At 34.8% G+C, this 18447-nt stretch overlaps 1 protein-coding gene across 2 annotated transcripts in view; it reads left to right on the top strand.

Annotated features, from left to right (window-relative positions):
* The window catches only part of LOC129227225 (ras and EF-hand domain-containing protein-like), a 135523-nt gene that overhangs the window by 58179 nt on the left and 58897 nt on the right, over nt 1-18447 (top strand). For both annotated transcript variants that reach the window (XM_054861734.1, XM_054861733.1), the window contains exons 8-10: nt 5887-5975; nt 6164-6288; nt 17894-18090. In XM_054861734.1, coding sequence (XP_054717709.1) covers nt 5887-5975; nt 6164-6288; nt 17894-18090 — 411 coding nt within the window. The remainder of the gene's footprint in view (nt 1-5886; nt 5976-6163; nt 6289-17893; nt 18091-18447) is intronic.

Below are 18447 nucleotides of genomic sequence, written 5' to 3'. Positions count from 1 at the left end.
GGGATAAAATCATAGGAATTCAAAACAGTCAAGTGAGAACAATAAGCAATCGTGATTGCTCTAAAAAAAATCTCTCTACTATGTTTTCCTCAGGTGCGAAAAGTAGAGTTTCCAAATGTTTAAATGATTTTAAACTCATGTTTACTCCGGAGAAGCCTTGATTCAAAATTTTCATTATAATTACTTTTAATATGGCTGTTGTTAGGCAACGAATTTTTGTAAAAATGGGTTTTATATATAACTAGCAAAAATACCCGGCGTTGCCTGGGTCACTAATAATTATGTGAAACTGTCGTTACTTGCCCTTGTTTTCTGTTTTAAGCGAAAGAATTTAAAACAAACCTTTTTGACGTGATAAAAACCGAGCTTTTTCCTTACTCATTAAACTAAAATAGCAATAAATATAAAAAACAAAATAGTATTCAATTAGAAACGAAAGCACGACATTTAAGCATATACAAATTTGAAGATTTTCCGAAATATGAAATTAAACTTTACATGTTTAAAAAGATTTATCTGTCAGTACTTTTTTTTAAATCTAAAACCTTCTCTGTATGGCTATTGATGTGCGAACTGTTTTAAAAAATGTAGCCGCCCGTGTTCCCCTTACACTTGCTTTAGTTATTTTTGGAAATTTCAATTTTTGTGGGCACTTGGTGCGGTTTAAAATCTTACCAAATTTGCGAGAATCATTTCGGGACACTTTCGATAATACTCCCCCTCCTTACTAATTTTTATTATAGAAATATTGTTGCCAGATGCTGAGATACTTTTGGTCAAAAAAAAAAAAAAAAAAAAAAAGGCGCTAAACGGTTTTATCCGAAATGTTTCCAAAATAAGTAGTAAAATTTGGCGATTGTTTGAAATCGTGCAAAAAGAAAAATTAATGGAAGTTTTTGTGCGGTTTATGGATTTGCCTAATTTTGTTGTTGAATTATTTTACACAGTATTTTATTATTTTTTTCAAGTATCTTTGATTGGCGATATTTTGTTTATATGGTGAAAGCTGAGAAACATTATTACGTAGTCTTTGGGCTTAAAAACAGCGACAGTGGAAAAAACTGCCAAATGCATCAGCTACTGAAATCTTTCTGAAAAAATTCTGGCGATATTTCTGCTGGTTGGTTGGATATAGTGAGAGAGTGTCCAATCAGTATAAATAATAATAATAAACCATTAATTACATAAGTTCCGTTTAAAAGTAAACTGATCAGCCAAATCCATTTATTTTTAGCCAGTCTTGTGGAAAAACGTTACTTTAAGATTTGACTTGAGAAAAGCCTCAAAAAGTCAGACGAAACGCAAAAATATTCAACAATACAACAATTCTTGGGAGTTGAGATGACACACTAAATAATGACTCGGGTTGATGAAAGCCTTCAGACAGGGAACAAAAAAGCTCATAACTCGTTTTTTACACAACTTAGAAACTTCGAACAGATGCTATCTTCAGCAGAAAAATTGGCACTTTCGATGGACATATAATGTTAATATGTGCACGTTTTTTTCCACCCCCATATTGGGGCATTTATGCGAAAATTGGGACTAAAATTAGAATAAAAAGGGAACTATCAATCGGATTTTTTTCGAACTGGTCTATAAACCTTCCCAGTACCAAACTGAACAAACGGTGGAAGTTTCAGCCAAATCTGCCGGGTAGTTTCTTAGATCTTAGGGAACAAATTTACCAAACTCCATTTTTATATATATAGATCACATAGAGTAAAGAAATAACTTCGAAAGGCCCTGCTACACTAAGAAATTGAAGCCGGAAGTTGCACCGCTATATCCCAAGATCCTTAGCTTCTTGCTAAGTATTTTAAGATTCCCTCTTGATTCAAAACATTCCATTACTGAATCTCAATTGGTTGTTAATGTAAACTTAGATATTGTTGCAAGTTTATGAAACATGTTTTTAAAATTGCATAAAACATTAATTCAAATGCAAACCAATCCGCCCTTTATACGATCTCTTTGCATGATTGGTGAAAACTATACTCGCGAAGCGATCACGTTATCATAACCACGCTCATCATTGCACCGCTGTATCCTATAATTCCGGCTCCAATTTCATCTCCTTTTTACCATAGATGGGGTCTCTCTATGTATATTTCTTTACTCTATGTTTAATCGTAACATCGCGAAATTACATGAAATTTACTGTTTTCCCACATAACTTTTTTAAACTAAGTTTTTAATTAATAAATTATAGCCTAAGTTGCTCCCTGATAACATAGCTATTTAAGGTGAAAAAATTGGTTAAAATCCATCCAGTAGTTTTGAAGTTTACCCCGCACATCCGGACAGAAGTAGCCCTTTATGTATAAAGAAAAATGTCATGCTTGCTCCAGAGAGGTCTTGATTCAAAATTTACATTATGATTACTTTTAATGTTGCTGTTGTAAGGCAACGAATTTTCGAAACAATGGGTTTAATCTTTAATCATTTGATGTGGAAATTACATGACATTTACTGTTTTCGATCACGACGTGTTTAAACAAAGTTTTTTAGCAATAAATTATAGCCTAAGTTGCTCCCTGATAATGTAGCTATCTATGGTGAAAAAATGGTTAAAATCCGACCAGTAGTTTTAAAGTTTACCCCGGACATCCGGACAGAAGTAGCCCTTTATGTATAAAGATTTAAGTTCATTTTTAATTATAATTACGTTTGGGAATGTAAGTTGAACAGTACTTTACTAAAGATCTTTACTAAATAATACTTTACTAAAAATCTACGATGCGACTCTGATTACGCAAAATCTGATGCTTGCAGTGTTTATTTATTTTTTATTTTTTACAACGTAAAAGTTTTTTCGGACATGAGGCTCATAGGGGTGAATTCTGTACTCTGGTTTTAAGGCGAAATATAAGTGAAAAAATTGGAAAAGATCGGTTTAGGTGATTTATTAAATATTAAATAAATAAGAAGGGAATACCCCTACGAGTCTCCCAGTTGTCAAATCACAAGAGAAAATAACGATACACGTTGATAGTTTCCTTTTTGAATTCATCAACTAACTGAATTGGGCTTGAGAAAAATTAAACAACATTTTTATACCAGTAAACTACATTGAAGGATGAAGAAACAAAACTTACTGTAAAATAAGATCCTAAAGTTTTGATACTACTCTTCTGCAGTTAATTTGGCTGCATTTGTGCCGGATTAAAACAAACTGCCTGCTGATAAAGTGGTATCGTTAGTCAGGCTTTCTGACAACGATGAAGTCACGAACTAACGAATTTTTGTTGTGCTACTAAAAAAATGGAGGCGTGGGCTTATTTATCTACTTGTCGTCATTTGTGCGCCACCTAATGTTGATACCGTAAACATTTCGCAGAGTCCCTTGCCTTTTCATTCCGCTCTCCACGGCTCCGCGGCACCCTATTTGAGAATCTCCTGCTAAGTGGTAATGAAAACTAACGAATTTGCCATTTTCGCTAGTTTATATTATAACATTTGGGAAAATTTTTTTATTTCGGGCAAACCAATAAATTCGTAAAAATGACATTGGCTTACAACCACCCAACAGATTCATCGTTTTACCAGCCCTTTTGGAAGTACAACGGCAAACCATCGAATTTGGAAAACGCGATTTTTCACATTCTCAAGAGTAGCGTGGTGCTGACTAAGTTTTTGTAAAATGTGTTTATTCAGGGTAAAAACCAAATAAGCATTGTGGCAGAATTTTGTATAATTTCCGATAAAGAAAAAATGATTAAACAATTTCTAATCGAATATTTTTATCTTTTTACATTCTGTTTTTAATAGTCGTCTTAGGAGAATATTAGTATGAGTGTGTCAGGCGATTTACCATTAGATTTAGGACGCTACTTAAACCACATATAAATAACAGCTGTTTTAGTAGTTTTGTAGTAAGTTACAGCCCAAAAGCCAGGGCTAGGGCAGAAATACTTAACATACACCGCCAGCTCAGTTATTCCATCCGAGGGCTGCAGTTTCGTGCTTTTTAGCACTCAACTAGGAGTGCTAAAAAGCACGAAACTGCAGTCCTCGGATGGAATAACTGAGCTGGTGGTGTATTTTAAGTATTTCTGCCCTAGCCCTGGCTTTTGGGCTGTAATTTACTACAAAATACCTTAGCTTTGCCATCTATCTTTGAGTTGAACCACACCATTGTTGCGGTCGCTCATCTGGTTTGCTAGTTCTGCATTAGCTACCAGTTTGTTTGGCTCTCTTGGCTCCCTTAAGAGATTTTTTGCCTCCAGCTCATGTGATTCCTATTCCGGGCTGTTGAGTGCTAAAAAGCACGAAACAGCAGTCCTCGGATGGAATGACTGAGCTTGGCGGTGTATTTTAAGTGTTTTAGTAGTGTTGTAACGTTTTCATCTCTCGCGCAAAGAGAACAGGAGAATGAATAGACTCTAATAGACGTTTAATATACATCAAACATTTACAGCTACTTTACAAATTATTTAAGATATTTAGAACTTCGAGAGCCCATTGTCTGTGGCTCTCAGCTCTTCCCTCCGTAATGTCTCTCCTTTTTTAACCTACTTAATTTCCCTTATATACGGGATTCCTACGATGGGGAGCTTGTTATTGTTTACGCCCAGATTCGGGGTGGGAATTTCCCTGCTATCTGGGATTTGGAAGCTTGATGACAGTGGCCTGAAGAATGTTCGCTATAGTGTCACAGACATCATCTCACACTCAACGAAGCAGTTTATGCGTACAACAAATATCCAGCTCCGGATGAAATACAGCTATTTTGAAGATCAAATTCCAAGCATCTCGCGGAAACGGGGAAAGCTAAAGCCGTATTTACGTGTGGTCCTAGACTTATCCAGGTTGCATTCTGGTTATAGATGTAAAATACAAGCGTAACATGTTTTTCTCACGATGAGTGTGGTCTGGGAATTAATTTCTAGATGGACCCCACGCATTTAATCGATATAGCAAACAACTGGAGAAATTGCTTCTGTATAGTGTCATTAGATTACTAAAATGGTTGATCAACTGCCACACTCAAATATTTGATGAGAAACATGCAAAATTGGTATTCGTTACGCAAAAATTAGATAGAATTTTAAAAACATATTTGAATCAAATATTTGGAACACAATTGTATGTTACCTACTATTCAAATGCTTCAATTTTAATTTTTTAGTCTATTTTCTCCTGTTTTAATTCATTCCTTTGCCTGATTAACTTCTGTTCTTTTTATGATGCTTTACTTTCTTTTGCTTTTGATGATTAACTTACTTTCCGTGACTATGCTATGATTCTTTTCTTTTCTTTTTACTTTGATGACTTACTTCCTTCTAGTTTTGATAAACTATGTAATTAGCATATGATTCATTTATTCATTTACTTATTTTTCACATTTATGACTTGACACTTTTCCCGAGTGATTAACTTTCTTTGATAAGAGTATGATGAATGAATGAATTTAATTTTAAAATGACTGTCTTTCTTTTGTTTTTGATGAGGATAAATTTACTTTCTTCGGCCAAATATTGATTAATGAACTTCCTTTTTATTGATGTTCCGATGTCTTTTTTCTTCAATTTTTATTGATTAACTTTCTTTATTTTATTTATGAATTAATTTACTTTGTTTAAACATTGAAATTTATATTTTATTGTTTCTTATACTTTTAGTGACTAACTCCCTTCCTTTTATCAACACTTGATGAACTCATTTTTCAGTTTGACAACTTACCTTCTTTTATTAACACATGATGAACTCTTTTTTCAACTTGACAACTTACTTTCTTATATTAACACATGATAAACTCACTTTTTTATTCGACCACTTATTTTCTTTTATTAATACTTGATGAACTCATTTTTAATTTCACAACTTACTTTTATTAATACATGATGAACTCACTTTTTAATTTGACAACTTACTTTCTTCTAGAACTCAATCATTGGAACTCCAAGAGCTAAAAGTGGTTCGATCATTGGAGATTATCTCGATATTGGTCATTCTCGGGAATATCTCAGTAGGCAAGTATGACGTAAAATAGCTACGAAATTATATCTTCGGCTATATGTATACAATAAACAATCATTTTTTGATCTAATTAAAATTGTTTTTGTATCGAATTTTCTTAAGCCTACGAAAGTAAATATTTGATGCTAAAAGAAAGAGAAAACAAATATTTTGTTACTTGCTAACTAGGTATTTTTCTCAGGTTTTCAGAAGATGACGAAGATATTGACATTGATGATGAAGAAAGTATTAAATTGAAAAAGGCCGTGTCTATGGATGTTTTAGTGCAAAGAAGGCGTAAGTCAAAGAATAAAGGATCGAAATCTGGTATGTGTTCATAATAGGGCCATTTCACAGTATTTTGTCCAAATGTAGAGTCCGCAACACGACACTTTTTTTCCCGATAACTATTTAATTTACTGTTTGATTGGCACAAAATTTCATTCTGAGTTAGTGCTCCCAAAGCAGAATGCTTCAGGACGTTCTGCAACGTAAAATCATTTGACCAAAATTGTTCTGCAAGTACTTCAAGCATTGTACGCGAAAAAACGTGACATTTCCCAAAAATCAAAATCGTTTCATATAGGAGTTATTTTACTTTCTTTTGCTATTTATTTCTGTGGAAATGAGATAGTTCCTGAAACATCACAGCTTTCAACCAAATGATTAATTTAAGAGCACTGAATTTGGAAAATTAGTTGATCATGAAAACTATAAAATTAAAAAAGAATTTACAAGGTGTCAAACCTAAATCGATTGAGATTCCCCAAAAAGTTTATTTGCTTTCTAAAATGCATAGAAAGAGCAAAGAAACAAAATTTTATAAAAATCCGAACCTAGGTGGCAAACATTTTTTTGGTTAATTTTACATGGCATGAAGGAGCAATTAAAATAATGTTACTAAATAAATGAATCACTAAAAAAATTAATAAAATGAGTCGAATTTGGGTTGCATATAATAAAACACTTCAAAACTTTCTAAATAATTAAAATATTTTCTGGGTGCAAAGCGATTGAAGTCTCAAACAAAACGCGCAATTTCCGGCGATGGACGTGTATCAATGTTGGCATTTTTCAAAAACATACGTGTATGGCCGAAATTGCAGTGGATGAAGATCGATTGGGTAAGTCCTACAAAGGACTTATCGAATTCAATATCGCGAGCTTTCTGTTTAATTATCGTAATGTGCGAGAATTTTAGATTTTCTTCTAATTTTAAGAAAGCTGTAGAAGTTCTGTATAATTCCATCATGAGTTGGAAGATATTTGTAGTAAATTTCTACAGATTTTCAGCACCGCAGTTTCTGTAGATTTTCGGCACCGCGGTTTCTGCAGTTTTTGTGTACCGCGATTTCTGCAGAAAATTTTCCTCTCACATTTGAACAGAATTGTTCTGCAGCTTAGGCATCTGTTCTGCGACTTACGTCGCAAATTAAGTAGTATTCTGCTTTGGGGTTAGTGCTACTAACACATAAACTCAAAAAAAAAAAAAAAAAAAAAAAAAGTGCAAATCAAAGAATAAAATAAATAGTTATGGCAAAAAAAGTGTCATGTTGCGGACTATACATTTGAGCAAAATACTGTAAAATAGCCCTTTAATAAGCAAAAAAAGTTTGTTAAAGTTGTATTATGAAAGTAAAATTGTTCAAGTCGGTCAGCGCTTTTTAAAAAAATAAAATTAAAATCAAATAATATTTATTAGGTACAGTCATGGGCGCCCATATGCAAAATTTTAACGGGGGTATCAGATATTTTCCCCATATAGACCGATTTCAGTACAGATTAGGATTGTTAACGTTTAACATTTTTAATAAATTATTCATTAAACTAGCTGACCCAACAACGTGTTGCTGTGGCAAAGTAGTTAGATTAAAATATTCTTTTATTTATTATTTTGTTAGAATCGAATGACTATTTTTGATAAAGCTTAAAATAGTTTGGCCAATTTTAAAACATATGAGATTGGTGATGGGCATGATAGGCTGAAGTAAGTACTTATTGAATTTAGTAAGTAAAATTAACTGAATTTCTATGATAAAAGCACTATAAAATTAGTATCTACTCACTACTGAAATAGTAAATTTTGCAAGTATGACTTCAGCCAAAAATAAAAGCAAAATAACCTGAAAGTGATAGTTAACATCGAAACTGATTGCAAAGTATCGGAACATAGAAATTAAGAATAAACCAACATACACTTTTAGAACGTATACTACACTTTTTTCAACTCAAATTTCTCTATAATTTGTAACCAATAACTTCTTTACAAAATACATTAACTGAACTAAAGATACATAAAAGTTAAATTTTATAAATGATGTAGATAACATTGACTTCGATCCGTTATTTCTATTATTTGAAAACTGAAAATTATCCAAGTACTAAGTTGTGCACAATATTCTTGCTTCACCTGTCTTTTGCTAACACGAATAGGTATTATAACTTTCCCACTTGTGTAGGTGATAGATAGTTGCCCATGAGAGAAATATGTATAGTTCAAGACCTAACCGATAGTAGAGATTGTTTGGTTTTGAGATCTATTTATGGTCTTCTCAAAAGCTAAACAAATCGGAAATTGAAGTCTTCCGAATCTGTTTTAAAATTCTGGCGCAATAAATGGATTACGTGGTAACACAAAAATTTCTCCTTTAAATGTTTCCTTCAAAATTGTTGACCTTTGATGAAGAAACGTGTCGCGTTGCTTAATCTAGGTGGGGTTAAACTGTGAAAAAGAATAATATTGGTGAACGAATTTTCAACCGAAAATCGTCTAGTGGCATTCCTGGTATATTCAGGGAATTTAGAAATTCAGTTGGAATGTTTACGGCTTTGTTTTCATTGACAACTGTATTGCCTGGTTCAGCATCAACCTCAGCACAATCTGATTATGATTTTTTTTTCAGCTCTCATTAATGGCTCATTATTCAGAATAATTGTAGCTAGAACAGCGTCATTACACTGTTTTTTCTCGTTACAAATCAGTGTTAACTAAGTCGGTGACCAATCGATCAGGTGATAGCACACTATAATAATTAAACAACAAATTTGAAATTGAAATGCATAAATCTTCAATTAACACTAAAGTTTCATTATACATCTCTGGTCTAAAATCTAGATTTGGACATCGGTGTGCTTATTAAACTCTATGGAGTACATCTTCAAGCATAACATTTATATAGTTTCCCCACAGAACTGATAATTGTGCTGGATATTATGTCGTCAAAATTATCTTAAACAGTTGTCAAACCTGCATTAAAAAATGTCAACTCCCAATGATTGTGTGCTACCAATAATTACAATTCGCTACATGCATCGTGATATGTATTAAACATTCGACAATTAAAGACCCGCAAATATTCCTGACTGTCCGGGAATGTTTACCGAAATCAAATGCAAAAACAAAATTCACTTTGTTTTGGATGGAGTTTAGGTTCTAATGTCTTGGCTGTAATTATTAATTATGCCCGAGATTGATAAGTGTTGTGTTCTTTGTGTACGTGACTTCCATGATTTTCTGATTTTATTCAGCACTCTAAAAGCAATTAAAAAACGTCCTGAAAAATAATGGGCAGCTAATATGCCTAGTTTCTGCCAGTAAAATATCTTTCAAAAAAATAGGAACGTTTTCCACGAAAAGTCAGTAACCTTCCTAAAATTATCCTAAAGTCTTTCGGAAGAACTCCGAAACCTCTCCGATTCAAGACAATCATTTCTCTGAAATCTTCAGAGAGAACCTAAGTTCGTTAGTTCGTTTAAAAGCAATAGCTTGGCATATTTTTCGACTCATCAAGAAAGTACCAAAAGCATTATCGCAACCATAGCCACTGCTAAGAAAGGCTTCAAAGCATGCACAAAGAATTCCACTTGATGGTTACTCTTGGAAAGTTACGGAATCCAGAGACTCACTTGCTCCCATTGGGAGTTACGTCAATCTAGACGGGCCACGACGACGGCAATGATGTCAATTCATCACTAAAATTCAATAACCTTCCTGATATTATCCTGGAATCTTTTTGAAAAATTAAATAATCTCCCTGACTGTCGCTGGACCCTTCAGAGAAAACTTAGGTAAGTGTAATACAACACTTAACACCTTTCTACTTTTTCAAGAAAGCTCCAAAAGTATTACTGCAAGCATGGCGAAAGGTAAGACAGACGTGCAAGCAAGTACCGTGAGTCTACCACAACTGTGATTTCTGCAAAGCTACGGAACCCATAAGCTCATTCACTCTTATTGGGAGTTTAGTAAATTTAGACGCAGAGTAATTGATGAGAAGCCGATATACTTAATAAATATGTTCAATTAATATTTAAACTGTGAACTAAAAATATTTTTCCCAATAGTGGAGAAGTCTGCATTCATGACATTTGTAGCAATGCAGGGCTCTATTTGACGCAGATACTTGATTTCCAAATAAAATTGTTGAGGATCTATGAAGTCCCGACATGTTCCACGAAAATAATCAGTGATATTTCAGATTTTTTTACAGTGCATGTAAAATAGCGTGAAATATTGGTAAATAATTTTTTTTCTGAGAATCGGGTCCGAACACATTAGGTTTTTGGACACAGTGTAAAAAAAAAATAAAAATAAAAATCAGGGTCATTTTTGGTGGTTCAAGTGCTTTTCGTAGAAAATATCTTCGGTAAAATATACTTGTTGACCGTTTTCAAGATGTACTGCAAGATGCTGTACAAAAGGGTCTCTTTCGCATGGGAAAACTAAATTATGCCAGATAGCTTCGTTGCTGCGTATATGTCCACTCATCTGTCCTCGTGTTATTTCGTCATTTTTGTCCATATTTTGTACTTCAAATGCGAACTAATGAGGACTTTTAATGACGTATTTGCGAAAGTAGTTATTGGATTTCACGGAACTGTAAAACTCGACATGATTATGAGCCTCATACGTTTTTGAAAGCAGTGGTGAGTTTGGAACTATCCGTTGCTTATCAATTTCAACTTCATTTGCAGAAATTGACGTTTACATTAAAAAGTCTTGCAAATATTCTCCCCGTTTCTAACGCGATATAGTTGATAACCATCGTCCCGTAATATAGTATCATTCGTAAATTTTAATTAACTTAAGAATAAACATTTTCGAGGATGAATTAATTTACAGCGCCATCTATTAAGAATTTATAGAATTAAACGGTCAATACACACTATTAATGTATAATAAACATTTTATTTGCAATAAAAAAATATAAAAACCATCCTATCTTTTAAGTTGGACCAAATTACAGATACGTATGAAATTTGGTGAAACTCGGTTCAGTAATTCCGGAGTTACCCCGAACAAGCATCGTGACACGAAATTTTTATATATATAGATGGCTGAAGAAGAAATAATTTTACATTTTACTAAAAGCAAGAAAGTTCCAATTTCTAAGTGGTGGGGTTTGACCCCTCCCCTTAGAACGGGGCCCCTCTATATGGGCGTCCTTGGGTACAGTAAATATTGTCTTCAGACTTGATATTCCAAATAATTATGGCCATGTTATTCCACGAATAAAATTTCTGGTTCTGCGCAACCTTGTTGGCATTCACTTCATTATCAAGCATATTACATTTGCAAATGTGAAATCTGTCTCTAAAAACACTCGATCTTTGTCCCAGGAAAAATATACTACACTTTATATTACTCTTCCAAGTAGGCTGAAAAAACAAATCAGAACCGTTCCTGGAAAATAATGAGTAGCTAATGTGCTAATTTCTGCCAGTAACAAAAAAAAAAAAAAAAAAAAAAAAAACCTAGTATGTTGTGGCCATCACGAAACTTTCTTCTATATTTTTCTTTTTTTTTCTGATCCCTCCCCATGCTTGACGAGGAAGCAATATTCCCAATGAAAACAAAATTACACATGCAAAAACTTGACGACCATCCCAATGTCTGAATTATTGCAAAAGCAAAGCAAAGAGCGAAAATTGAAAGTTATTTTTAAAGCCTTGCTTGAATTAATTACAAATATCTTATTTGTTAACAAACATAGGATGGCAACAGTTAAAAATTTTAAATCATTGAGATAATATTTCCGATCATTTCCATACAATTAAAATCACGGGAAATACGCAGACGACAATCTATTACGATTTATCTTTCTTATTGTTGCATTAATAAAGCTATTTTTATTAAAAAAAAAAAAAAAAATCAACACCTCTTGGAGCGATTGGCGTCAAAATTGAACCTAAGCCTGTTTACATATGGATTCACATATATTCCAAATTTCAACCAGAACGTAGCAGTACTTCTTGAGATAGGGCACTCACAATGGAAAAAAGAACGGGCGATTGCATTACCCCCTTTTTACTTTCTTCTATATCTAATATATAGAAGAAAGTATTGGATTCGTGCAAATTTTCGAATTTCGAATTTTGACGGATTCGAACGTTTTGAGGTGTGCTGAGTCCATTTCGACCATTTTTGGAAAATGTCTGTCTGTCTGTGTGTGTGTATGTATGTGTGTGTGTGTGTGTGTGTGTGTGTGTGTGTGTGTGTGTGTGTGTGTGTGTGTGTATGTGTGTCACGTCTGTGTGTGACCAGTTTTTTGTGGCCGCTCTACAACAAAAACTACCGCATGAAATCGAACGAAATTTGGTACACATATGTGCCCCTATGTGAACTTGTGCCCATTAGTTTTTGGCGCGAATTCCTCCAAGGGGGGTGGAGCAATGGGACGTTTTTCGAGTTACGCGTGCTTGCTATTCCTCAGGAAGTAACTGGCGGAATCAAACAAAATTTGGTCCATATGTTGGTATTAACAGGAACAGGTGCTGATTCAATTTTGGTGTCAATAACTCAAACGGGGGTTGAGCTATAGAACGTTTTTTGTCGTCAATTGTGACTGCTGTATCTCAAGAAATAATGAACGGAATGAAAGAAAAATTTATCGGCAAGTAGCCCTTAGTGGGTATAAGAACTGATTTTATTTTTGTGTTAACAGCTAAAAAGGGGTAGCGCAATCACCCGTTCTTTTTTTCCATTTTGAGTGCCCTATCTCAAGAAGTAATGCTACGTTCTGGTTGAAATTTGGAATATATGTGAATCCATATGTAAACAGGCTTTGGTTCTATTTTGACGCCGATCGCTCCAAGAGGTGTTGATTTTTTTTTTTTTGCGAATAAAAATATTTTTATTAATGCAACAATAAGAAAGATAAATCGTAATAGATTGTCGTCTGCGTATTTCTCGTGATTTTAATTGTATGGAAATGATAGGAAATATTATCCCAATGATTTAAAATTTTTAACTGTTGCCATCTTATGTTTGTTAACAAATAAAATATTTGTAACTCATTCAAGCAAGGCTTTTAAAATAACTTTCAATTTTCGCTCTTTGCTTTGCTTTTGCAATAATTCAGACATTGGGATAGTCGTCAAGTTTTTGCATGTGTCATTTTGTTTTTGTTGGGAATATTGCTTCCTCGTCAAGCATGGGGAGGGATCAGAAAAGAAAAATATAGAAGAAAGTTTCGTGGTGGCCACAACATACTAGTTAGCTGTTGACACCAAAATAAAATCAGCTCTTATACCCACTAAGGACTACTTGCCGATAAATTTTTCTTTCATTCCGTTCATTATTTCTTGAGATACAGCAGTCACAATTGACGACGAAAAACGTTCTATAGCTCAACCCCCGTTTGAGTTATTGACACCAAAATGGAATCAGCACCTGTTCCTGTTACTGGCAACATATGGATCAACTGTTGTTTGATTCCGCCAGTTACTTCCTGAGGAATAGCAATCACGCGTAACTCAAAAAACGTCCCATTGCTCCACCCCCCTTGGAGGAATTCGCGCCAAAAACCAATAGGCACAAGTTCACATAGGGACACATATGTGTACCAAATTTCGTTCGATTTCATGCGGTAGTTTTTGCTGTAGAGCGGCCACAAAAAACTGGTCACACACAGACGTGACACACACACACACACAGACTGACAGACATTTTCCAAAAATAGTCCAAATGGACTCAGCACACCTCAAAACGTTCGAATCCGTCAAAATTCGAAATTCGAAAATTTGCACGAATCCAATACTTTCTTCTATATATTAGATATAGAAGAAAGTAAAAAAGCCAGTCATGTATCTGGAACTTTCAGAGAAAACTTCCATATTTACCAAGACAGCTTCAAAAACAGAGTTACCTGCAGATCTTGCAATGCTACGAGAATCCATAGACTAATTGCGGCAGTGAGAAACAAAGGAATGCAAGTGGACTATTTTAAGTTTCGAGTAAAACGCGCTTAAAAATCACATCCTAGGTAGGCTTTCTTTGAAGTTTTTTTTACTAAATCATGCTGTACAGCAGCACCTACCAGGGCTACCAGTACAATCTCTTGCCCAAAGACAGCTGAGAGGTTCACCTACCATTTGTACTGGTTATCTCCAAATTTTTACTTTCTTCTATATCTAATATATAGAAGAAAGTATTGGATTCGTGCAAATTTTCGAATTTCGAATTTTGACGGATTCGAACGTTTTGAGGTGTGCTGAGTCCATTTCGACCATTTTTGGAAAATGTCTGTCTGTGTGTGTGTGTGTGTGTGTGTGTGTATGTGTGTGTGTGTGTATGTATGTATGTGTGTGTGTGTATGTATGTGTGTCACGTCTGTGTGTGACCAGTTTTTTGTGGCCGCTCTACAGCAAAAACTACCGCATGAAATCGAACGAAATTTAGTACACATATGTGCCCCTATGTGAACTTGTGCCCATTAGTTTTTGGCGCGAATTCCTCTAAGGGGGGTGGAGCAATGGGACGTTTTTCGAGTTACGCGTGCTTGCTATTCCTCAGGAAGTAACTGGCGGAATCAAACAAAATTTGGTCCATATGTTGGTATTAACAGGAACAGGTGCTGATTCAATTTTGGTGTCAATAACTCAAACGGGGGTTGAGCTATAGAACGTTTTTTGTCGTCAATTGTGACTGCTGTATCTCAAGAAATAATGAACGGAATGAAAGAAAAATTTATCGGCAAGTAAAAATTTAGTGGGTATAAGAACTGATTTTATTTTTGTGTCAACAGCTAAAAAGGGGGTAGCGCAATCACCCGTTCTTTTTTTTCATTTTGAGTACCCTATCTCAAGAAGTAATGCTACGTTCTGGTTGAAATTTGGAATATATGTGAATCCATATGTAAACAGGCTTTGGTTCGATTTTGACGCCGATCGCTCTAAGAGGTGTTGATTTTTTTTTTTTTTTTTTTTTTTTTTTTGCGAATAAAAAATATTTTTATTATGCAACAATAAGAAAGATAAATCGTAATAGATTGTCGTCTGCGTATTTCTCGTGATTTTAATTGTATGGAAATGATAGGAAATATTATCTCAATGATTTAAAATTTTTAACTGTTGCCATCTTATGTTTGTTAATAAATAAAATATTTGTAATTAATTGAAGTTAAGCTTTTAAAGTAACTTTCAATTTTCGCTCTTTGTTTTGTTTTTACAATGATTCAGACATTGGGATGGTCGTCAAGTTTTTGCATGTGTAATTTTGTTTTTGTTAGGAATATTGCTTCCTCGTCAAGCATGGGGAGGGATCAGAAAAAGGAAAAATATAGAAGAAAGTTTCGTGATGGCCACAACATACTAGTTAATTTTTCCATTTGCATCCCTTTGCTTCTCACTACCTCAATTTACCTCCGAGAGGGTTTAATCAACCTGAAGGAATGAATGAATGGATGGATGAATAAATGAAATGCACCAACTCCGTCATTCCAGCCGAGAACTGCATTTACGTGCTAACAAGCACTTTACAGTGCGGCGCAGACAGCGACTGCCCTAGAGGTGGAAAACTTCTTAAGGAAGCCAAGAGTGCCAAACAAACTGGTAGCTAATATGGAATTAGCACTGACCAGATAAAGCAATGGTTCGGTTCAACTCGAAGATTGAAGGCAAGACATGAACTGATAGCTAAAAATATTTTTCACAACAACTAGTTTGCATTTGTGCATATTGTAGCAATTCAAGAAACGTTTTGACAAAGATACTTGATTTTCACAGGAAATAGATAAAAACCTGTGAAAACCCGAAACGTTTCACGGAAATAATCAGTAACCTTTCGGATTTTTGTTTTATTTTCACAGTACACAATTTTACCAGCGGTCCATTCAATGCGAAAACGAGCTTCTTTGGAATAGTGATTATCTCCGCAGTTGCGTTCTATGCAGTATGTCCTTCTTTATCTAGAATGTGTGTACTCTGTAATCTGACTCTACTTCCAATGGCAGATAGCATCTGAGTCGTCTTCGGAAGAGTTGTGGGTAGTGGTCAGCTAAACTTATAGTTGTTTTTAAAATTGAAAGAATGACGTAAGTGGCCATTCAATAATTACGCAAGGGTCGGGGGGGGGGGGGGATCACTTCATACCCATACTTTGGCAAGGGAGGGGGGTGTCAAACCCATTTTTACGTAATATTTTCAAATTGATACTTTATACTATAAATCGCGCAGTCAATGGGTTTAGCAGGGATCATATTTCATTTGCGTTTGGAAGGTAAAAAACCTATTAGGAGGAGCTGTTTTTTACTTGTTTTACAAAGAATGAAGAGTAAAATATAATAAAAGAATCGCACTTTGTATGGCATGTTTTATTTTCAATTAGTATCGCATCACATACAAAAAAATGTCGGAAAAATATTCAGTCTAAATTCCAACTTTTAATAAATATTTCTTCACACAAAAATATTTTGAAAAATAATCTAACAATAGTGAACTTAATAACGATTCCAGGGGTATAAGATTTGTAAACATTAGACAAATAACTGTTGGTATGTTTGTTTACCATCTACGACTTCAGCGACAGCAATAAAATAATATAACTTATCTGTTGAAAAATAGAAAACCTTTGTTTTACTCGTACGTCAAACTGGGAGTTTTAATGTAACTGATCTTTTTCAAACAACCTTTTGTTATTTAGAAAAACGAAATGGAATCTTACTAAAGAATAGTAGGGTTAGAAATTTCTTACGTACCCTTACGTGGGGGATTGGGGTAGGGGGGGATGTCAAAAATTGACAAAATCATTCTATCGTATTTAATGAATGGCCCCTAACACATATCTTCAATAGAGTTTTCCGACCGATCTGAATAACAAAATACTTCTTATTGTTGCAGTAAAAAGTTAGCGAAATTACCATCTTAGAAATTCTACACATATTTAAATGCCTGGTGTTTTTATTTTCACGCACAGGAACTATTCTTTAGCTTTACTAATAACTAGTGGTACCCGCACGGCTTTGCCCGTAATAGAAAAATTAAAAGGTCTTTTGGTTCGCCTGTATATTTACAAATAATGTATGGTGAATTTTCTCGCCAATTGGCTTGTACCCATGTTACGGTTCCACGTTATGATAATTTCGAATCTCGCCAATTGGCTTGCGCCCACTAGTAGTACAGATGAAGCTCAAAATCTCTCTGTTTGGATATCAGGATCTCTTTCTGTCTGGATGTCTGGATCTCTGTGACGCGCACGCGCACAGCGCCTAAACCGTTCAGCTGATTTTCATGAAACTTGACACAAAATTAGTTCGTAGCTTGAGGATGTGCACCTAGAAACGATTTTTCGAAAATTGGATTTTATTCTTTTTATATTCTAATTTTAAGAACATTTTACCGAGCAAATTATCACAACGTGGACGAGTAAATTACCAAGTTATCATAACATGGAACCGTAACATGGGCGAGCAAATAGCCATAGCAAATTGGCGATAAATTCATAATCCATTATTTGTTCATATACAGGTGAATCAAATGACCTTTTAATTTTCTACTACTAGCAAACATGTGCGGGTACCACTAGTTAAATAATAAAGTTCTTGTACAAAACAAAATGCTTTGCTGCATAGCTAATTACCTTTGGTATTTTGAGAATAATGCTGCGTGCATTCACTTTCTTGCTGTTTGCTTTAAAATCGGTTTCTTTTTCTAGCAAGGCTATCTCTGAATCAGTCGGACAGTGGGGTGTCTACAGTTCGAGACTCATGCGAACCAGACGAAGTTTGGGACATGTCCCCCAGGGACGATCGTGACAGTGATGACGAAAGGCTGGTTTCAAGGTCAAATCGAAGAGGATCCCGGCCTGTTTCTATGCCCCCACCAGAAAATAGCAGCGAGGACAGGAGTCATGTAAGTGTTGTGAATTGTGATACTACATTAGGGTTAATTGTATGTTGTTGTTCTTATTGTTACTTATGCCACTCGGGAACCCGAGCCCGAGTAGCGAGGCTACTCTATTTTTGGCAAAGAGGTACGGCTTCCGTTTAGTTGGGCACCTAGGTCGAAGTCCGATTTTTCTCAGACAATGCGATAGATAGCAGCACCATCTATGGGCAGTTCAATAATTTAGAACCAAGCTAGAAGCCGAATAACTCTTGGCTTAGCACCCCCAGAGGTATCGTTTCACTTGGAGGACTTTGTGACCACGATCATATTTAACTTCACCGTCTTCATTTTAACGAGCACACTTCATGAGGATATTGGATC

This window comes from Uloborus diversus, chromosome 8 (genome assembly GCF_026930045.1).
Source record: "Uloborus diversus isolate 005 chromosome 8, Udiv.v.3.1, whole genome shotgun sequence".
Lineage (NCBI taxonomy): Eukaryota > Metazoa > Arthropoda > Arachnida > Araneae > Uloboridae > Uloborus > Uloborus diversus.
The sequence above is the reverse complement of the archived record's forward strand: the minus strand, read 5'-3'. Positions and strand labels throughout refer to the sequence as shown.